The 22,835-nt window shown below is 46.2% G+C and overlaps 2 protein-coding genes across 4 annotated transcripts in view; both read left to right on the top strand.

The window, feature by feature from the left end:
• Window positions 1–22,835, top strand: part of LAT (linker for activation of T cells) — a 419,561-nt gene that overhangs the window by 89,782 nt on the left and 306,944 nt on the right. The gene's annotated exons all lie outside the window — the stretch shown is intronic.
• Window positions 15,753–22,835, top strand: part of XPO6 (exportin 6) — a 104,899-nt gene continuing 97,816 nt past the window's right edge. The window contains exon 1 of one of the 2 annotated variants that reach the window (XM_081819797.1): window positions 15,753–16,328. In XM_081819797.1, the coding sequence (XP_081675923.1) occupies window positions 16,326–16,328 (3 nt within the window). In that variant the 5' untranslated portion in view covers window positions 15,753–16,325. The remainder of the gene's footprint in view (window positions 16,329–22,835) is intronic. The other variant, XM_081819796.1, reaches the window with a different exon arrangement.

The following is a 22,835-nucleotide window of genomic DNA, read 5'->3' on the forward strand; positions in this document are numbered from 1 at the left end:
GGGACTCCAGGATCATGACCTGAGCCGAAGGCAGTCGCTTAACCAACTGAGCCACCCAGGCGCCCTTTTTTATGTTTTTAATCCATTTTTCTGTTGGTTCATTGGTCTTTTTATTATTGATTTTAAGAGTTGCACATATTAGGCAGGAGAGTCCTTCATTTGTGATTTGAGTTACAAATATTTTTCCCTAGTTTGTCATTTTTCTTCTGACTCGAGGGCGCTGAAAGAGAAATGGGCACTTGTGTACATTTCTGAGGGGTTTTGCAAATTTGAACAATTCTTGTGATTGACGATTTGTCGCTATCTATCAAAATTACAGGTGCATTTATCCTTGACTCAGCAGTCTCGCTTCTGGGAATTTATGCTATGGAGCTACTTGGCATGGATAAAAATGCGTGTGTGTGTGTGTGTGTGTGTGTGTGTGTGTGTGTAGTTGGTCATTGTGGCTTTGGACGTTTTTCTCACGAGACTGGAAATAGCCCAATAGGGCACAGATTAAATAAACCATGGTACATGCATAAACGGAATATTTTGCTGCTATAAAAAAATGAAGAAAGTTTCTATGTACTGTAATGGAAAGATCGCTAGGATATACTGTTAAGTGAAAAGAAAAAAGGCAATGGGAGGAAGTGTATATTTGGTGTGCCATCTTTTGTGTAAGTCATGGGGAAAATGGGAAATATGAAAATATTTCTGTATTTGCTTATATTTGCATAAAAAACACTGGGGAAAACAGTAAAATGTGGTTCCACAAGGGGTTCAGGCATGGGGAGGGTGGGGAAGAGGGATGACAAATGTAACTTCATTTCTGTTTTTAGGGTTTTTTTTTTTTTTAAGATTTTATTTATTTATTTGACAGAGAGAGACACAGCGAGAGAGGGAACACAAGCAGGGGGAGTGGGAGAGAGAGAAGCAGGCTTCCCGCCGAGCAGGGAGCCTGATGCGGGGCTCGATCCCAGGACCCTGGGATCATGACCTGAGCCGAAGGCAGACGCTTAACGACTGAGCCACCCAGGTGCCCCTTTTTTTTTTTTTTAAATTGGTGAATTATCTTTAACAAGTTAATGGGATGGGTCCAGTTGAAAGGGGTTGAAAATACAGAAGAGAAAAGTTTTCAAGAAGGTGGGAGAAGGTGGGATTCAAGGCCCTGGTATAAGGGTAGGGATTTGCCTCAGTTTCTCCATCTGTAAAATGAGGGTTCTCCAGCTAACCATGAAAGGCATCTAGAATGGACCTTTGTCAGACATAACTCTCGTCTCTTCTCTAAAGCCCAGGGCAGGCTGGCCGCGGGGACAGGCCTTGTCCTCAACTCCTTCAAGTGCATCGCGGGAGGATGGTCGGTGGTCAGTGGAGGGCCTGAGCCAGTCCCAGCCTCCTGGCAGGTGTGTGTAGAGCTGAGCGGCGTGGCCCTCCTCCAGTGCGTGTGCGGAAGTCCTAACCCCCGCAGCCCCAAGCGTGACCGCTGTTTGGAGATGGGGTCTTTAAAGAGGTGATGAAGGTAAAAAAAGAAGTCGTTCGGGTGGGCCCTGACCGAATATGGTGTCCCTGGAAGAAGAGGAGTTTGGGACACAGAGACACACAGAGGGAAGACCACGTGAAGACAGGGAGGAGATGGCCGTCTACACGCCCAAGATGGAGGCCTGCTGACACCTTGCTCTCGGGTTTCTAGCCTCCAGAATCATGAGAAGATACGTTTCTGTTCTTTAAGCCACGCAGCCTGTGGCACTTTGTTTGATAATAGTGCATCTCTCATTCATGTCAAACACGTCCGGAGGCAGGCAGGCCACGTCACAGAGACTCGGGCTCCACTTTCTCTCCCACCTTCTGTTTTCAAGGTCACCTCTTGGACCAAGATGGCTGCTGGAGCTGTCTATGCCAGGTGGTAACCAGGAAGAAGGGACAAAGAGCAGGTGCCTCCCTTTATTTATTTATTTATTTGGGGGGTGGAGAGAGAGAGAGAGAGAGAGAGAGAATGAGTGGGGCAAGGGGCAGAGAGAGAGAGAGAGAGAATCTTAAGCAGACTCCAGGTGCAGCCCAACTCAGGTTCGATTTCACGACCCTGAGACCATGACCTGAGCCAAAATCAAGAGTCGGATGTTTACCTGACTGAGCCACCCAGGCTCCCCAGGTCCCTCCCTTTTAGGGCAACTTCCTGTAAGTCCCACAGAGCCATTTTTTAACATCTTTCCGGCCACCACGTAGTTACACGATCACACCTTACTGCAAGGAAGTCTGGGAAATGTGTTCAGCTAAAAGTAAGGGTTTATTCCTAGGGGACAAGGGGAGAATGGATGCTGGGGGAGGCAACCAGCCATCTCTGTCATGGACTATCCCCTCAGTCCACGTACTCAAGGGTGCATGAATAACTTTCTCTACGTTTTTCGTAATTCACCATCATTTCTGTTGCAAGCCAAGATGGCGTCTGCACCTTGCTGTGCAATGTGTCTAATTCCTGGGTGGCCTTTGAAGTGCCTAGCTATGGTGGGCAGTGTTGGTCCTGAAGTCCATGAAGGTGTGCCCAAGACATCTGTTCTCAGCTATCTATCCCTGACCATCAGCTTACACAGCCCACTTAGTTTCTGTCTGCGCAGCTACTTTGGCCTCTCCTGGTCCATTGCCAAGGCTCAGGGATCATTCTGCTGCTCTCATGCCCGCTGGGAACCAAGGTACTCTGGGAAGCACTTTTTCCATCTGCTCTTGGGCTTCTCAAACCTTTCTTTGGAGTCTTGCTGCCTCCCCCACGAGAAGTAGGGTTCAGGGCCTGGCCTTCAGAGATGTCCCAAACTCTCTCTTTTTGCATTACATCTCCTCTTTGTCTTTTTCCCTATACCCCGGGGAAATATTCCTGATCTGAAGGTGGCGAACCCTATTTTTGGCTTTTATGTTTCTCTGATAAGGACTTAAAGTATTGAGACACAAAAGCCAGACTCATGGCCTTTTCTGTTTCTCACTTTTTCACATTCCTCTCTTGAGGTGACAAGCACAGCTTTTAGCTTGATGGCAGGGAAGAAAAAAAATATCAAGAAATTGAAAAGAACAGAAAGTATTATACTGCCATGTTTGTAATAAACTTTCCTGTGGTTGATGCTGTTTGGTATTCCCCACTCCTACCGTCATCGTAGTCTAGTAAACTAGAATGTCTCCTTTCCTAGCTGCTCTTGCAGCTTAAGGAAGCTGTATTTCTCAGTTCTGATCAATAAGTTGGGAGCAGAAGGCTGCTCAACGTTTATAGGAAGGCTTTTTCTTTATCCAAAAAAAGGGGGGGCCAGGTGTGTCTGGCACATTCTCTTTCCCTCTGCTTCTTACTTAGAATGTGAACACAATGTCTGGACCTGCAGCAGCCATCTTGCCACCATGAGGGCAAGGCTAAGAGAATCACAGAGATGCCATAGCACCATTGAGCAGCTGAGTCTACACAGCGTCATGTCACTTATTTACTAGTATGCAAAAAAAGTCCTCATTTTTAAGTCTTTGTTAGTTGTTGCTGAAGCATTCCTAATGTATATACTATCACTGTATTTAAATTAGCACAAGTGGGTTTTTGTTTATTGTCACACATGTTGCCTAAACAGTGGCGGCCTCTTGAATTCTGGGCCATGTGGATGCATGACAGTTCCTAACCACGCTCCAGCCTGCTCAGCCCAAACCCAGCCACCAGTTCTGTCCCCAGTGGTTCCCATGCCAGGCTCTGTTTGTCAAAGTGAGTCATGTGGATAGGATAATGCTGCTCAGGGGTACTCAACAGAAGAACATCTTGCTCCTTCAAGCAGCTGGAGGATGGGGATAGCTCACCAACTATTGTCAACCTTGGGACCTACAACACCTTTTTTTGGCTCCCTTTTGTCCAGCAGAGGCTTCCATTCACTGAATGAAGAAAATCCAGACCTGTCTACGAAAGGTTTCTACGCCAGGTGTCATGATATGCTGGGCAGGTTCCTGACTGCTCCAAGAGGAGGTGCCAGGCTGAGGTCTCCCTTTATGTGGGGAGAAGTCCCTTTGCTAGTCTCTCCCTTCTGCATCCTTCCTGAGGTCACCAAGATCTGGAAATAGAAGAGTGACAGAGTACAGATATGTACCATCCAGGACTTCAAATTAGATTCCACCCAGCTCAAAAGTGAAGGCTCAATTAAAGCTAACCTAGAATAAGTCATAGGATCCTTTCCAGAACAATTCAGGAAGAAAATCGTTTTTTCCTTTAGACTTATTCCTGAGAGGATAAGAGTCTGATACAGCCAGGGTCCACCACTAGGGGAGAGCTTGGCCAAGACTAAAGACAGCGAGATCAAGTTCCAAGGACCTGGTAGGAGTCCCTGGATCAAACTATGCCTGAAGGCCACCTATACCCAGACTTTTAATATATATGAATCAGAATATATACCTATCTTGTTAGAGCCCATTTGAATTGCTTTTCTCTCGTACAAACTAAAACAGTTTTGAGAATTTCAGCCCATGACAAACAGTGTGGCAGGTGAGCAGTTAGGCTGACACCTAAAGCCCAAATTGCCTGCTGTTGAATCCAGTGCACCATGCTGATTGACCAGAGCCTGAATCCAAGATGTCCCTGGGAGAATTTGTGTGCACATAGCTTCTCTTGATGTTTGAGCTCTGCCTTGTCTCTGAGGATTTCCCAGACCACTGGGTTTACCCCAGAGTGCATCTCTCTGCTCTCCATCTGTGCAGTGCATTTGGCATGGAAGTGTGTGTCATTTCATTCCATTTTTGTCCTGAGCTGGTCTTTAAATCTTGGCAAACTTGGGCTGCTCTTCAACTTTTCTCTTTTGATGTAAACTCCTCCAGGCCAAGGGCTGGCTCTTATCGATTTCATTTTCCCATACAGCTCAGGGCTCAGCACACAGATGGAAATTTTGGGTGGCAGCATGGGACAATGGAACACTGGCCCTGAATCCTGGCTTGGCCACTTACTAGCTGGGTGACCATCAGCAAGTCACTTAGCTATTCTGAGCCTTACAAAGGTGATTATGAAGACTACACAATATCGTGTGTCATTCATTTGTTCATTCAGTAAATATTTACTGAGTGGGCACTCTGTGTAGGCATGGGGTTGGGGCTGAAAGTACAATGGCAAGTGGAACACTCAAGATATACTTTGGTTGGTGGCGAGCAGTATAAACCCTCTTCCTATTCTCATTCTGATAGGTAGACCTCATTTCTTACCTTCCCTTGCAGTTGGGTGGGGCCGTGTGACTACGTTCTGGCCAATGGAATTTGGGGAGAAAGTGATATATGACCTTTCTCCCCCTAAAGCACTTCTGGGGCAATCCTCCACCTTCTCTTCCTGTTTGCCAGCAAATGCAGAAGATCTGATAACTCTAGAGACCTGAAGGGAGTGTTGAGACCCAACATGGAAAGGGCCCGTGACCCTGAATGACTTGCCAACCCTCCGTGACTGTGACATGAACAAGAAATAAACTTCGACTGTGTTAAGCTACTGAGATTTTAGGTTGTTACTGGCATCAACTGTGGCCAACTTAAGTGAAAGTGAATTTCTTGGCAGGAAATGGGCTGTTCATGGGGTCAACAGGAGCCTTAGAAGTGGGCAGCTCTAGAGGCTAGGAAGGAGGACTTGTCACATAGAGTGGGCACGCATCTGGAACAGCAGTCCAAACATTTCTACCTTTGTCCCGATATTCAAATTCCTGGGAGGGAGGTCCATCTGGCCTACCTTTGGCCGAATGTTCCTCACCTTGGCTGGAGGAGAGAAAACTTTTGATTTCAGCCCCTACTCGCTGTATTTAGTGAGAGGAGAAAAACCTCAGAAGGGCATCGAGGGAGTGATGGATGTTGGGCAAACTGAAAACAAGCGCTCCCTGAAACGAACACATTCCCTTCCCTCTTAGAGCCACAGCCACAGAGAGGTACAGACTCAACATGTCCTCCCACAGTGCAGCGCAATGACTGGGGTGACCTCCATGATGGACAAGTACAGGCCACCCAGATTTGGGTAGAGAGGTTAAGGAGAGCTTCCCACAGGAAGTGATATTTGATCTTGGGCTGGAAGTCTGATAGAAATCTACTATGTAGGGGCACCTGGGTGGCTCAGCCAGTTAAGCATCTGCCTTCGGCTCAAGTCATGATCTTGGGGTCCTGGGATTGAGCCCCGCATTGGACTCCCTGCTCAGCAGGGAGCCTGTTTCTCCCTCTCCCTCTGTAGTTCCCCCTGCTTGTGCTCTCTCTCTCTTGCTCATGCTCTCTAAAATAAATAAATAAAATCTTAAAAAAAAAATCTACTAGGTAAAGGGAGAGCGGGTGGAAAAGGAGTGAACTTATGTAAAGGCGAGGAGGTACCACTGGAGATGTGAATTTCTCTTTTCTTCCTCCTCACTGAACATGCAGGACTTGGAATCAGGGGAAATACCCTTCTCGATTTTCAGTCATCTCTATGAAATGGAAAAAGGGAGGTTTCCTTCATACAGATTTTTTTTTAAGTAATCTCTATGCCCAACATTGGGCTCGAACTCACGACCCCAAGATCAAGAGTTGCATGCTCTACCAACTGAGCCAGACAGGCCCCCTCAGATGATAGTTTTGTGCCTGGCAAAACAAGTGAATCTGTTGGGAAAAATAAAGCAAAACAAAACAATAAAAATACTCAGTTGGCTGGGTCCAAAATTTAATGAAGGAAATCAATAACCTCCCTATTTTTACTAAAAACAACCATTTAGAAGAGGTAATGGAAGTGGTGACCCCCAACTACAACAGCAACACAAAAGATAAAGGACCTAAAAATCGACTTAATAAGAAATGCATAAAATCTATATGAAGAAGGGACACCTGGCTGGCTCAGTCGGAAGAGCACGCAACCCTTGATCTCGGAGTCGTGAGTTCGAGCCCCACATCAGGCGTAGAGATTACTTAAAAAAAAATCTGTATGAAGGAAACCTTAAAATGCTATTGAATGATACAAAAGAACACTGAATTTATTTATTTTTTTCTAGGCTTTGTCTGGAGCCCAGAAGCAGCTACTCAGCTCCTTCTCCTGGTCTCCTTGTGTCCTCGTGCTGATGGGGACCCTGGGTTTGCTGTCTTCTTGCTGTCACCTTACTGGAATGTGGTGCTGCCCCAGCTGTCCTGGCCAGTTCTGGGCACCTGTTTTGTTTCATGCATCAGGTTCTGGCAACCGGTCTGGCGTCCTTCTGGGGACTAAATCACCTTACTCTGTGCCTGGTTTGGGTTTGGCTTTTCCTGTCTCAAACAAGAGCTTGGATTCCGACCTCACACCATACACCAAAATAAATTCTATGTAGATCAAAGATTAACCTGTGTTTTTTATTAAAGGTATAAAAGTACTGGAAGAGAGTGTGGGTAAATTCCTTTAAACATTGGCATAGAATCATCCTTATTAAGTATGACTCAAAATTCAGAAGCCATTAAAGATTGATTAATTCAGCTATAAAAAAACCCACAAAACTTCTTCACTGAAAAGCAAAACCATAAGCAAAGTCCAAAGACAAAAATCTGGGGATATATTTGCAAGTCAGTATCACAAAGGGTTAATCTCCCTGTTGCATAAAGAATTCCTAGAAATGTGGCCAAAGAACCCAACAACTCAAGAGCAAAGAGGGGCAAAGTACAAAAACGGACAGTTCACACACACACAAAAATGTGATGTTGGGGCACCTGGGTGGCTCAGGTCATAATCTCTGGGTCCTGGGACCGAGCCCTGTGTTGGGCTCCCCATTCAGCGAGGAGTATGCTCGTCCCTCTCCCTCTTCCTCTGCCTCTCCCCCTGCTCGTGCTCTCTCTCTCAAATAAATAAAATATTCAAAAAAAGGGCGCCTGGGTAGCTCAGTTGGTTAGGCGACTGCCTTCGGCTCAGGTCATGATCCCGGAGTCCTGGGTTTGAGTCCTGCATCAGGGTCCTGGCTCAGGGGGGAGCCGGCTTCTCCCTCTGACCCTCTCCCTTCTCATGCTGTTTCTCTCTCGCTCGCTTTCTAATAAATAAATAAAATCTTTAAAAAAAAATCTTCAAAAAAAAGAAAAAAATTGTGATGTCACCTCTCAGATGGGCAAAAATCCAGAAGGTTGACAGTATATCCTATTGGCCAGTCTGTGTGGAAATAGATACTGTCCGTGTAGCTGGTAAGACTGGACAACTCCTATAGAGGATGATTCAGGAAAATCCATCAAATCACAAAGGCATTTACCCTTTGACCTAGTAATTCTACTTTTGTGAATTTCTCCTATAGGTACAGCTGCACATTTATGTGTATGCATAAGATTATTTTTTACAGCATTGGTTTTGTTAATAAATGAACAGAAATCACATTGTCTTGGGTCACAGGTTTACTCCTGACACCGAGGAGTGGGGTCAGCCCCACCCAAACTTCAAACACTGAGCATAAAGTAAAGATGGTCCTTCGTAGCAAAACTGGAGTTATCAGAAGGGACATGAAACAAACCCCCAAAAAACAGATATCCCCTGCATCATCTATACCCTTCTTGTTTCACACGATGGAGACAACTTTGTTTATTGGAATGTTCCAGAGCAAACACAGGTGATACAACATTTGGGTGTGGTCAAATAACCAGCAGGGGTGGGTCAGCCACCTTCTACTGATGGTGGGTTCTATTAATGTGAGGGCCCTTTGCACTGCCCATGATGAGTTGGAATATACAAATATGGGGTAGCATCACGGGCAGTGTTGAGGTGCCTCTCTGCATAATAGTGAGGAGAGAAACTTGAGATTTGGAGTGAAATTCTGGAGGGAAGAAAGATAAAGTAGACAGCCAGGCATTATGAGGTTTGAGGGGCTAAGGCAAAAATAATCTAGTAGCAGTCTGGCTGATGAAGGATTGCAGAAAATCTCAGAAAATGGGAATGAAGGCTTTAGATTGTTTGCTACAGAATGTGTGATGTAAGTCCTTTCTTCTGCAACCTTATGAAATCTTCAGTAAAGATCAGTCCCCATTGCTTTGGTGCAGGGTTTCCCTGTTGAGGGTGATACCGCCTTCAGGAACACTGGAAACATGTGGGCTTGGTTTTACTCGTTGTAATGACTGCCGGGGGTTGGGGGCATGGTCATTACTGACTTGGTGACCAGGATCATGTCACCTGATGAGATGTCTCTTGCACAAGGCCAATTGCACCCCCACTGGAAACACTGCTTTGGTGTGAGTGGATTGTTATGGGAAACTTAAAGATGTTCAAAATTTTGTATCTGGGTTGAAACTGGACAAAACCAAAGCACACAGGAACCAGAGGACAAAAGAGCAGCTGACACCTGGGTTGCACCTGTATTGAAGACTTTGATGATATATATAATCATCACATAATGAGTCTTTTTATATCTTCCTTCATTACAGCCTTAGTTTATTTCCTCATTTGTCATCTGCTTCGTAATAAGCTGGCCTTTTAATTTTCTGCATTTTACATTTATTTTTTATTAGTTCTAATCTGCATATAAAATAGAGGTATTTTGTATTCAATTTGTATTCATTGGTCCACAGACCAAGGCTCATCTTCTTTTTTGTCAGCACCATATTTTTGGATCCATTTGTGATCTTTTATTATCCTCCCCATTTTTGTGTGCCATTAAAAAAGTAATTATTGTTCCATAACACACTGGATTTCCTAAATTTAGATCTTGTTCAGGAAATAATTTAGATAAAAATAACTATTACACACATTGTTCAGAATTGAGGTATTGCAATTTCACAGACTTTTTCCTATTAGTTATACATATGCCCTGCTTTAGCACTTTGTCATTTCTTCCAAAGTTTGCCATGCCAACAGAAATCCATTTCAGCAACTAGCTCACAGTGAAGGTGATGAGTTGGGCTCAAGCTGGAGGGTCTCTAGTCTGAAGGTCGCCTTGGACTCACTGAAGCTGAGAGACCTGGGTGTGTTTTGGGGTTGGATGAGGGGTGACCTTGCATAATGTGAGCCTGAGATACTTCCTGTCTTTTAAGGACCCAGTCAACAGAGATGGGCCAGGTCTTAAGTTTGGGGATTGCCCAGCGGCTGATTGGAGTTATAGGCAACTGATTTTTCATAGTCCTCCTAGAAAGGAGCTGTGATGGCTCCTTATGAGTCTCCTTAAAGGTCAGACCCTTACTATAGTGTTCTGGTTATATATTGTTATATCCCCAAACATAATGACTTAAAATAACAACTCATTATTATCCTTTGTAGTTCTGCACCATTGATGGGCCCTAGCTGGGTGGTTCTCATTTGGAGTCTCCCATGCAGGTGCAGTCAGAGAGGTACCAGGGGCTGGATCTTCCCAAGTCATGACTGGGCTCAACAGTCCAAGATGGCCTCTTCACTCATGTGGCTGTGCCTCAGCTGAGCTAACTGTGATGGATGGAGCTGGTCAGGCAATACTCTCTCTTTTCATATGGTCTTTCCATATGTCTGGCTAGAACTTTCTCACAGTTTGGTGTTCTCAGGTAATCAGATTTCTTACATGCTAGCTGGCTTGTCCCAAAGAAAATATCCTAAGAAATCCAAGCAAAAACTGTACAGCTTTTTAAGACCTAATTTTGAAAATCATGTTCTATTTCATTCCATTTTATTGGTCAGAAGTGAATTCACAGGGCCAACCCAGAGTCAAGGTCAGGGGACTTACAAAGATGGGAATTCTGACATGGTTCAGTGAGGGCCCTTCTTTGTAGACCACCTACCACACATAGTCTTGTGTACTAGTCAGGATAGGCCAGGTTGTGCTGCAGTAACCAACCACCCCTAAATCCCAGTCCCTCAAAACACAAAGTTTGTTTCTTGCTCATTTTGCTGGCCTGGTATGGTTGAGGGCAGGGTTCAGCCCCATGTAGTCACTCCATCTCATGGTGCCCCAATCTCAACATGATGCCTCAGGGGTCACTATGGCAGGGGAGAGCAGAATCAGAGGGACTTGGACAGGCAAGGAAATGCTCTGGCCCAGAAGTGACACAGTCACTTCCACCCAGTTGCCATTGTCCTGCCCAATTGCAAGAAGTGGGGAAGTATAAACTTCCCTTGTACTTGGAAGAGAGCCGAGGCAGATATCGCTGAACATTAGATGTCTCTCTCCCATCATGCCCTGCCCATGGATAATTCCTATTGCATATTTCTGGTGGATGTCACAACTAGGTAAGACTTCAGACAAGATTTCTCCCTTAATCAGATTAGTGGATGTTTGTAAATAGCTATTTATTTACACAAGGAGGTCACTCAGGAGGAGGCATTTGAATCAGGTCTTTCGGATGAGTAGGAATGTAAGGGAAGAGATGAGGAAAAGGACATTCCAAATGATGGAAGAGCCTAGGAGCCATGAGAAGTCTAGCTTGGTGGGCTTGCGGAGGGAGAGCAAGAGGTAAGGTGGGCTGTGACTCGGAGGGAAACAATAATCAATAATTAATAACTAAACCTTATTGAACATCTTTTTGATGTGCCAGCCATAGTTCTAAGTGCTTCGTGTGCTTTGCCACAGTAATGGTAATGCTCTGTTGGATCTCTTCCATGTGCACCTCTCGAGTCCCATTCCCCCTTCTCTGTGTTCAGGACATTGGCCCCAACAACTACATCACCATGCTCCCTTGCTCTCTGGCTTCTGGATGGATCAGTCCAATGGGGAGCCCCAGCAGGAGATAGAGGGAAGAGAGTGAGTTCAGGGTATTTGTTCTACTGGTTTCCTCCCTGCAGGAACACCCCCTCAGCTGATGTTCTCGCACCATTCTCCCTAGAGAGGTTTTGGCAAGGGTGCCTCCTCTTGCCCCTTCAGGCCTAGGGGTCCTCATAGTCCTGCTGTTACTAGATTGGGGATACTGTATAATCTTTTGTAGGGTTTCCTTACAACCCTTTAAAAATAGCTCCCTTGTCAATTCTTCAAATTCTAACTAGAATTTCCTGATAGAACCTGACTGATAGAGGTACCTAATGGACCAAATGGGTACTAGTACTGTTCCCATTTTACGGATGAGGAAACTGAGGTACAGAGAGTTTAGCTGACCTGCTCAAGGCCATCCACGTACATAAAAAAAGTAAAAACTCAACCAGCCAGTTCAAAGACCTTCAAAGGCCTTGAATGCCATGTTAAACAGAGAATGTTCCTATCACCTACAGAGGGTGCCAGATGTTCATCCCTTCTTTCTTTTTTCATTAAATCCATATTGAGTGATACGCCTATGCCTCTTGAGAAAACAACGAGCTTCCTCGCATGGAAAATAAGAGAATTCCTCAGGCTCTGATGGCCTCACAGAGCTGTGGTGGGGCTCTGAGAGATTTTAGCCATAGAAAGAGCTATTCTGGAAATTGGGGTGGAGCATGTGACTGAGGTCCAGCCAATCAGAGCATCACATTCCCCTGGTCACAGTGATTGGCTCAGGAGTGATCCAATCAAAGCCAAGGGGATTATTTCTCTGGAACACTTGTAGCTTTCTTCTCTGCCAGCCTTCCATTTGGGATATGCCAGGGGCAACAGTGTGGATCAAGGACCCCTGGTCAAGGAATCAGAACCAAGAAATGGAGAGAAACAGTTCTGTGATGACATTTCAGACTCTGCATGCAGCCATGTCTGAAATCTATGTAAACCTTTAGATGATTCTCTTATATGAGACAATAAAATCCCTTTTCCCCTCTTAAAGAGTTCCAATTCCAGAGTTGCAAACTCATCACTTGCAACGGAAAGAGTCTTAATGCCATAGGAGAGCTTGGAGTGGGAAGGGGAGTGGGGCCTCTGCAGCGAACCTCTGTTCATCCAGCAAGACCCAATGAAAATGTTACCATCTTTGTTCAACCTTCCAACCACTCCTCCCTTCATAGCTAGTTGCTCCTTCCCCTCTTCCTTGTACACTTAGGTTTGCACACACCTCTATTATAGCGCCTTCTTGTGCTGGAATTGTTAGGGTGACTGTTTCTGCTATGAGGCAGTGAACGATTTGCCCGAATCTTATTCATTTTGGAATTTTCAGTCTTTAGGAAAAGACCTGGCATAAAGTTGATACTCACTGAATGTTTGTTGAATGAATAACTGAATGAATTGGACCAAAGCGGGAGCAATAGGAATGGGCAGGAGGAGATGGATGGGGGCCATCTCTGCAGTGCCAACAAAACGTAATAGCAGTCTTAAATCTTTTTTTTTTTTTTTGGAGTAGCCAGGCTTGAGATTAATATTAATAACAAAGTGTTATTTAGTTGACTTGGAAAAAAATCCCTGGACAAAAATTAATAATAGCTGTGATTTATTGCATGCCTTATGTGCCAGGTGTTCTGTGTACATTCAATTTGATATTAGCTCCAGCTTGGTGATGGAGGTATGCTGAACATGTGGGGACTCCAACACATACACTTTATTCTGAGGAGTTGAAATCAACTCCAGGGGAGGATTCTCAAAGCCAATCATAGCAATTCCATCCTCCTCCACAGTGGCTAGCTCAGGGATGGACAGGCCTGGGCCAATTAGGACCAGTAGGATAAAGTTTATTGCCATGAGAAAGGATGTGAGATAAGGTGCTCTCTCTTGCTGGATGTGAACTTGGACATTTGTGGTCCTGGCTGTTCCTGGCAGCCATCTTGAGGACAAGGCTGATCCACTGAGGAGAGCAGAGCCAAGAAAATCTTAGAGGAATGGACCCAGGGCTTCCATTACTCCCAGCATGAAATTGACCTCTTCTTTTTCTTTCTTTCTTTCTTTCTTTCTTTCTTTCTTTCTTTCTTTCTTTCTTTCTCTCTTTCTTTCTTTCTTGAGCTCTCTGCCCAATGCGGGGCTTGAACTCATGAGCATGCACGCTCTATGGACTGAACCAGTCAAGTGCCCCGAACCTGACCTATTTCCAGAAATCCAGTTATGGGAATTATGTGAGTCAAAGGCATACCTCTGAGTCTGAGTTGAGTTTCTGTTATTTCATCCAATTACACAGTGAGGAAGCCAAGACTTTGATAGTCATGTGCTTAACATACTTCAGCAAGTGGTAAGAGCTGGGATTCCACTCCAAATCTGTCTTATCCTACAGCCTTTGCTCATCCCGCTAAGCTGAGCCAAGAAAGGTCAAGTCACTTGATTTCAGTTCTGATTCATCCATTTACCTTCGGATATGGATTCTCTAATACATGCCGTTTCTACTGTCTAGAATGGTCTATACCTCCTCTCTCTGCCTTTCAGGCCTCAGATTAAATAAATGTCACTTCCTGACCTTCTCCCCATTCCAACCCTGGCAATTAACCTAGATCCCTTGGCCATTAATTCTCATGGTGGTTTGTATTTTTCTTTCACACCCTTATCACAATTGTAACTGATGACTTATCCTATCGTATAATACTTTTTTTTTTTTAAAGATTTTTATTTATTTATTTAACAGAGAGAGAGAGAGCACAAGCAGGGAGAGCGGCAGACAGAGGGAGAGGGAGAGGGAGAAGCAGGCTCTCCGCTGAGCAGGGAGCCCGATGCGGGGCTCGATCCCAGGCCCTGGGATCATGACCTGAGCCGAAGGCAGCCACTTAATCGACTGAGCCACCCAGGCGCCCCTATCGTATGATACTTTTAAAATAATTTGTCTCTTTCATAAGGGCACACGTGTATCTGTTTTCTCGGCACTGGATCGTCAGAACCGTGGATGTCACTTAGCAGGTGACGGTAAATATTTGATGAAGGAGTAAATGCAAGCTGTTGCTCTCTGTGGTTAGGAGTTCTAGCAGCAGCTCTCCAAGGGCGGTCCCAGGACCTGCAAGCATTAACATCACCTGGGAATTTGTTAGAATTGTAAATTATTAGGCCCCACTCAGACCTACTGAGTGAGAACCTCTGAGAAGTAGGGCTGGGATGGCAATCTGTGTTGAGCAGGCCCTCCAGGTGATTCTGGTTCTCGCTGATTTGAAAGCCACTGAGTTATATACAGATTTGCTCTAGTCTATGCAGTGGGTACACCCTAGGGCTCAACCTCTGCTGATCGGGGATCTTTCCTGCATCTATTTCTTAAAATCAGCACTTTCACAAAGTAAAGTGGGTTGGAGGATAGGAACAGGAACTCATCACATCCTACGCCCCCAGCACCTCTGCAGTTGCTGTTCCTTCGGCTTTTTCTTCTTTTTTCTAAAGTTTTTTTCTTAAGTAATCTCTACACCCAAGGTAGGGTTCAAACTAAGCCAGCAGGCACCCCTACTGCTCCTTCGACTTTGATCATGCTTTCCATTATTGACTTTATTCTTTGGGTGTCAGTTTACATTTCCATCCCTCCCTTGCATTTTCTATCTCAGCCCGCTGCTAGTTCGTTGCGTTCATAACATTCACAGCACTCCTCCTTTCTTACGGTTAATTTATTCATTTGCCCTTGTTGCTTCTCTGCCTCCTCGAGTGCAGGGACTACAGCAGTCTTGCTGACTGCACGGGTCCTAGCGTCTGGGTCATAGCAGGGCTAAAACGTGCGTGAACTGAGTGACTGTAGGCTCCACGAGGGCAGAGGCTGCGGGTCACTGACTTCCGGGCCGGGAGCCTGGAGTGTAGAAGACGCTCCCTAAAGATCTGAGGAATGAATGGGCTGCCGAAGCGAAAGGGAAACCGCCCCTTTACTAAGATGGCAGACCCGGGCCCTTTACCAACATGGCCGCCGGCCCGCGTGGATGGGCGGCGGGCGCGAGGCGGGGCCGGGCTGGGGCGGGGCCAGGCGGGAGCCGTCAGGTGCGGCCCCGCCCCGCGCCCCTCCACCCCCTCCCCGCTCGATTCCGGATTGGTCCGGTTCCAGCGCCGCAGCCCGGCGGCCGCGCCGTGGGGCCGCGCCGGGCGCTCGCCACTTCCGGCGCGTTGGGGCTGTTGGTCGGGGGCGGCCGCGCGGCGCGGGCGGGCGGCTCCGGGGCGGACGCGCGCAGGGATGCTCCGCGGGGCGGCGGCGGCGGCCGTGTGGGCTGAGGCGGCGAGGACAGCGCGGGCCCCCGGGCCTCTCCCCTGAGCCGGCCGTCCGGGCTGCGCCGCCGAGGCCCCTTCAGCCTCCGCCCCTTCAGCCTCGGGGCCGGGCCCGCAGCCGCTTCTGAACGCGGAGGCCGGGAGCCCCTGCCTGGGTCCGGAGCCTCCCCTCGGGGGTCGGGCCCGGGCGGGGGGCCCCCCGAGCCGCTGCCCTCCTTACCGGCCTCCGAGCCCCATTTCCTGCTTTTTCAGTTTCCTTGGGGAGGGGCGGGTGGTTCTAGATGAATTGTTCCGGGGGTCCCCGATGAGGCGGGCCGGGGGGCCGCGCTCTTTTTAGAGGGTCCCCGCGGGGCCCGGGTGGGGCAGCGGTTGTCTTTGCATGGGCGGGGGACTTCCCGAGCCTGCCGGGACCATGACCTGAACTGTGCGAGCGGGACGTGTCCGAAGCTCGAGAGCCAGCTCACCTGAGCCGCCCCTCCCCCGGCCAGCATGGTGAGTGGGGGCCGAGCCCCTTCCCTCCCCCGCCCCCCCCGCCCCCGGTGCCGGGTCTGAGGGGTGGGAGCGGGCCCCGGGACTGCTGAGCCATCGCTTCTCCCCGGGGCGGGGAGAGGCGCGTGCCGAGCCCAGCAGTGACACATGCGTGCAGGCTTTGCAGCCCCAGCTCGGCGCTCCCATCCCCCCCCAGGGATGTCTCAGGACTGGGAGGGACCTGGAAACGCAGCAGGCGCTACCCTTGGGTCTGGGGTTTGCCTCTCTTAACAATGTAGCTTATTTGACAGGAGCTATCCTGTATTTATTGAGGGCTTACTATGTGCCAGGGCCTGTGCTGAGTGATTGACATTTGTTACTTAATGAGTACCCTAGCTCTCTCCTGAAGTGGGGAGACTGAGGCACAGAGCAACTAATTACCCAGCTCAAGGTCACTTTTTTTTTTTTTTTTTAAAGATTTTATTTATTTATTTGAGAGACAGTGAGAAAGAGAGCACAAGAGGGGGTAGGGTCAGAGGGAGAAGCAGACTCCCCGCCGAGCAGGGAGCCTGATGCGGGACTCCGGGATCATGACCCGAGCCGGAGGCAGTCACTCTTAAGTGACAGTGGCACGATCTGAAGTTAAGCAGTTTGACTTCAGAGCTTCTATTAGATATAACACACAGGGTTGGATGGGATCTTGCTGTAGGTTTATATAGAAGGAAACAGAGGGTTTGTGATTTGCAGAGGTCACTCATCCGGATAATAGCAAAGTCAGGAACAGGGGTGTCTTTTGACACCAGCATGCTGTTTCTGCTTCATGCTCTGGCCTTTTCCCTGGTAGTGCCTGGAAAGCTGTTCTTCCTTCCAGATCCAGCTGAGAAGCCACCTCTTCTGAAGATACCACGTTTTTCAGACCCAAAGACACTCTCAGCACTCCCTTACATTTATGTACTCACATCTGTTTATTAAGCCTTTGTCTTGTTATAATTGTTTCTGAGCCTTATCTCTCCACAGCAGTAGATTCAGTTCCCTCAAAGATGAAATTGAACCTTTATCTGCCCCAACTCCTGGTACATAGTAAACCCGTGGCGGAGCGGTTGATTGCTCAGCCTGTGTTTGAGCACCTCCAGTGAAGGAAGTGTTAAGGCTGTCCATTTTACCCCTATTAGGGATTTAGTAGAGAAAGGGACATAGTGACATCTGTGACATAGATGTTCAGGCCACTGGGATTTTTTAAAACATTCAAGGGGCCTGTGGGTGTTGTGTTAGGTTCTGGGCATAGAAAGAAGACCTCAGTCACGGCCCTTGTCTTCATTGGGCTTGGAACCAGTGCGGTAAAATGCACCATTAATGCTGAGCAGCACTGTGTAGTAGGTGCTGTATGTGGTATAGTGGCAGATGGGTTCAGCTCTGTGAGTCCCAATTTTCTCATCTATAAAATGTGGTGTTAGGAATTCCTTAATGAATAATCCAAAGGTATGAGAACATTTAGTGAGTGATAGTACTCAGTATTCTTTTTCTTCATGTATTCTTTCAGTTAATTTTCTGGTTTTTCCTTTTAAGTTGTAAAATACACAGAACATAAAATGTACCATTTTAACCATTTTTAAGTGTTACAGTTTAGTAGCATTAAATACAGCTGACCCTTGAACAACATGGGAGTCATGGGCGCTGCCCCCCATTGATGTGGTAAATCATGTATAACTTTTGACTCCCCCCAAACTTTACTATTAGTCTGCTGTTGACCACAAGCCTTACTGATAACGTTAACTGTCGATTAGTATTTATTTTGTATGTTATATGTATTATGTACTGTATTCTTTTTTTTTTTTTAAGATTTATTTATTTATTTGACAGCGAGAGAGAGCGAGAGCAGGAACACAAGCAGGGGGAGTGGGAGAGGGAGAAGCAGGCTTCCCACTGAGCAGGGAGCCTGATGTGGGGCTCGATCCCAGGACCCTGGGACCATGACCTGAGCCGAAGGCAGACACTTAACCTACTGAGCCACCCAGGCGCCCCTATGTACTGCATTCTTAACAAAGTAAGCTAGAGAAAAAAATGTCATTAGGAAAATCATAAGGAAGAGAAAATATATTTACAGTGCTATGCTGTTTTTATTGAAAAAAAAAAAAAAATCTGTGTATAAGTGGGCCCGTGTAGTTCAAAGCCATGTTGTTCAAGGGTCACATTGTACATTCACATTGTGGTGAATGTACATCCCCACATCCCCAGAACTTTTTTCATCTTGCAAAACTGAAACTACCCATTGAGCAATAACTTCATTCCCTTCTCCCTCATCCCCTGGTGACCACACTCTATTTTCTGTCTCTCTGAATTGGACTACTCTAGGTATCTCATAGAAGTGGAATAATACAGTATTGGGTCTTTTTTGACTGGCTTATTTCACTCAGCATAATGTCCCGGAGGTTCACCCATGTTGTAGCATATGTCAGAATTTCCTTCATTTTAAACACTGAATAATGTTCTGTTGTGAGTACATACCACATTTTGTTTATCCATTCATCTGTTGATAGACACCTGGGTTACTTCCACCTTTTGGCTATTGTGAGTAATGTTGTCGTGAACAGGGGTGTACAAATCTTTCAGTGAATTTTAAGTTGCCACTGGACACCAGGCTCTAGGGAAAGTCAGATGAACAAGCAAACAAGCTCCTCCCCTCAGGGAGCTTGCAAGGAATGTTGCTTTAGGACCCCTGGGCAGAGTTTTATTGGTTTTTGACTAAGCTAGCCAAGCACCCTTGCATTCAGATTTCATTTTTTTTTTAAAGATTTTATTTATTTATTTATTCATGAGAGATAGAGAGAGAGAGAGGCAGAGGCAGAGGGAGAAGCAGGCTCCCCGCGGAGCAGGGAGCCCGATGCGGGACTCGATCCCAGGACCCTGGGATCATGACCTGAGCTGAAGGCATACGCTTAACCGACTGAGCCACCCAGGCGTCCCTTCAGATTTCATTTTAATTGGCAATCAGAGCATTATGAAAATGGCCACTTTTGAGCAATTATTGTAAAGTAGTTGACTTCATGATTACGATGTACATTTTTTTCTAGGGGTGAGTTTCGAGTCAAGGTTTTTGTGAGCTAGACCTCACATACTTAAGCACACAAGGGGTGGCCACAGTGGCTGTGACCAGATTAGGAACTTCTAATCACATCCTTTCTTCATCAGTGACACCGGGAGTTCATATCCTGTAGGTGTCCCAGGGTCAGAGGTGTGGGTGGGACAGGCCTTGTCCCCAGAATGCAAGGAAACCGTTGCCTGGTGTGTGTCTTACGGGAGGAGGAGCTTTTCCCTGGGATCACATCTCTTTCTTTATTCCAGGAACTTTTTTTTCCTCTCTCTTTCTTACTTAACATTTTTACTTTTAGGAGTATTAGTTGACACGTTTCGACCTTTTTTTCTTTTTTTTTTTTTAGAAATTTTATTTATTTGAGAGAGAGCGAGAGCACACAAGGGGGGCAGGGGCAGAGGGAGAGGGAGAAGCTGACTCCCTGCTGAGCAGGGAGCCCAATGTAGGGCTTGATCCTAGGACCCTGAGGTCATGACCTGAGCTGAAGGCAGATGCTTAACTGACTGAGCCACCCAGGAGCCCCTGTTTGAGCCTTTTTAATGTCTTTGTAAAACTTCAATCCTAATGAGATGAAAATAGTATAATATGCTAAAAACACCATTTATTATATATCTGCTGTAAGCTATTTCTCATTTGTTCATTTTTCTTGTAGTCCTTCGGTCTGGTCTGGTTAACCAGACCAACCCTGCTAGGTTACATTATGGCCAGTTTTCCCAGAGGGGGAGATGACAGACGTGCTGTAGGATACCTGGGTGGAGCCGGCATTTGGACCAAGGCGCTCCACTCCAAAGCCTGCACTTTTTGGCAGGACAGGTCTTCCTCAATTTACAGTGGGGTTATGTCCCGATAAACCCTTTGTAAATTGAAAATATTGTAAGTCGAAAATGCATTCATTACACCTAACCTACGGAACATCATAGCTTAGCCTAGTCTACCTTAAATGTGTTTAGAACACGTAAGCACACAAGGGGTGGCTTGTTGGGCAAAACCATCTAACACTAAGCCTGTTTTATAATAGAGTGTTGAATATGTCATGTCATTTATTGAATATTGTACTGAAGGTGAAGAACAGAATGGTTGTAGGTGTATCAGTTGTTGATCCTGGTGCTCATGTGCTGACTGCGAGCCGCAGCTGGCTGCCACTGCCCAGCATCATAAGAGAATTTCGTACTGCATGTCACTAGCCTGGGAATAGATCCAAAGTCAGAATTCGAAGGATGGTTTCCACGGAATGTGAATTGCTTTTGCAGCCTCCTAAAGTCGAACCATTGTAGGTTGGGGACTGCCCGTCTGCACATGTGCAGATCTCAACGTGGAAGATCATTGAAGATGATTGGAATGTCATCCAAATATATTCTGTTTGGTTCTGAGGTAGATAGTGATGGGTCCTGGAGAGTATGGACATTTCCTTTAAACTGTTCCTCTAGGAGCCATCTTGACCTACAAATTTAGAACCAGTTAAAGAGATTTGTAGGGGCACCTGGGTGGCTCAGTCGGTTAAGTGTCTGACTTAGGATAGGGTCATGATCTCAGGGTCCTGGGATTGAGCCCTGTATCTGGCTCCCTCCTCAGTGGGGAGTCTGCTTGTCCCTCTCCCTCTGCTCCTCCCCCCGCTCGTTCTTCCTCTCTCAACTAAGTAAAAATCTTTAAAAAAAAAAAAAAAAAGGGCGCCTGGGTGGCTCAGTTGGTTAAGCGACTGCCTCCGGCTCAGGTCATGATCCTGGAGTCCCGGGATCGAGTCCCGCATCGGGCTCCCTGCTCGGCGGGGAGCCTGCTTCTCCCTCTGACCCTCCTCACTCTCATGCTCTCTCTATCTCATTCTCTCTCTCAAATAAATAAATAAAATCTTTAAAAAAAAAAGATTTGTAGTTGTAGTACAAAATTACTATAACAGCTATACTGTAAGTACATTTGATTAAATGACTGGGTTTTGTTGAATTCCCATGAGTTCTTAAGTGATGTAATATCTTAGAGGTTCCCACTACTTCTCTGAAAAGTTGTTACTTAATATTGAACGAGCTGTTGGTTATTATGGAAATTGTGTGCAAAACTGAGTTCTTGCTTAAATTAGTGTTTTTCTAGTTGCTTAGAAAATTGCTTTGGTTACAAAGACTTATGTTTGAATGTCACCTTCCGTGACATTCCCGTAATGAGTGGTGAGTGGTTCCTATAATGGAGGCAAAATCAGACCTTAGATTTGGCCACTCAGGTGGTGTGTCATCCACTTGTTCATCAATGGTGTTACATGGCGCCCCGTGCCATGGGAGGTGTGAAGGAGCCATGGTGGTGCAGGGGGATGCCAGGGAAAGGTTCTGCAGTCCTCAGAGGTTCCATAGGCAGTCACATAATTAGACCTAGGCTGGGAGGCAGGTTCGATAATCAAGAAATGACTTTAACAGCTTTTGAGAAAATTAGACATGACATGGTTCAAATGATGGAATTACTTTACTGGTAAAGTAAACAAAAACACAGTCTGTAATGTGTAGAGAAGTAATTCTCTACAGTAAGCGAGAGCTTTTTAGTGCCTCATTTTGTTCATTCGTGAAATAATTTATTGATTTCCTATGTCAAGCTTATAATCTTAGGTACTGTGGATACAGTATAATAATACAGTAGTTAATATTTATAGGGTTTAGAATATGCCATGTATTTTATATATATTAACTCATTTACTTTTCCAGACGGTGCCAGGAGGTAGAGGCTATTTTTATTTCTCATTTTATGGAGGAAAACATCCAGGGCCCTTCTACATTGCAACTGAGTAATGGAATTGGGATTCAAACCCGGGCAGTCTGGCTCAAGAGTCAGAACACAGTCAGAGGTCATAGCTGTTACACTTTGACCCCAAGAGGGTTAGTAGCACCTGCCCTCTAGGAGTCAGTTTCATGAGGCAGATGGGACTATATTCGGCAATTACAAGAGCCTGTGATGAGGGTGGTAGTAGAAGAATGCATTGGTACAAAGGTAGCCTATCTGAGGGAGACTCACTGAGGAGAGGGGCCAGGGAAGCTTTCCCAGGAGGCGTATTTGAGTCTTGAAGGGTTAGGAAAAGTTGTTTGCAGGTAGTAACACAGATCAGATATGTATCAGTAAAGATCACAAAATCACAGGTGTCAAGGGAAAGTGAAGGAATTAACGTTTGCTGAGTGTTAGGACTTTTTAGGGCTCTAGGTACTTGCAGGACACAAACACGTTATGTCTTCTCATGGCAAATACCTTTATCACTGCTACCCGGGTCAGCTGCCCCATTTCTTTGTTCCCCTTTGCAGCAGAACTCCAGGGGAGAGGGCTCTCTGATTGCTCGCCTTCCATTCTCTCTAGCTCACAGTCAAGGTCCGGCCGTCTGCTGGTGCTACAGTGATGGTTGGTTCTCATGTCCTCTCCAGAGCTTCCACTCCCACTCCTTCACATCCTGCTTTACTTCTTTTTGCAGCATTGAC

This window comes from Leptonychotes weddellii, chromosome 5, assembly GCF_054177405.1.
Source record: "Leptonychotes weddellii isolate Sample4059 chromosome 5, ASM5417740v2, whole genome shotgun sequence".
Lineage (NCBI taxonomy): Eukaryota > Metazoa > Chordata > Mammalia > Carnivora > Phocidae > Leptonychotes > Leptonychotes weddellii.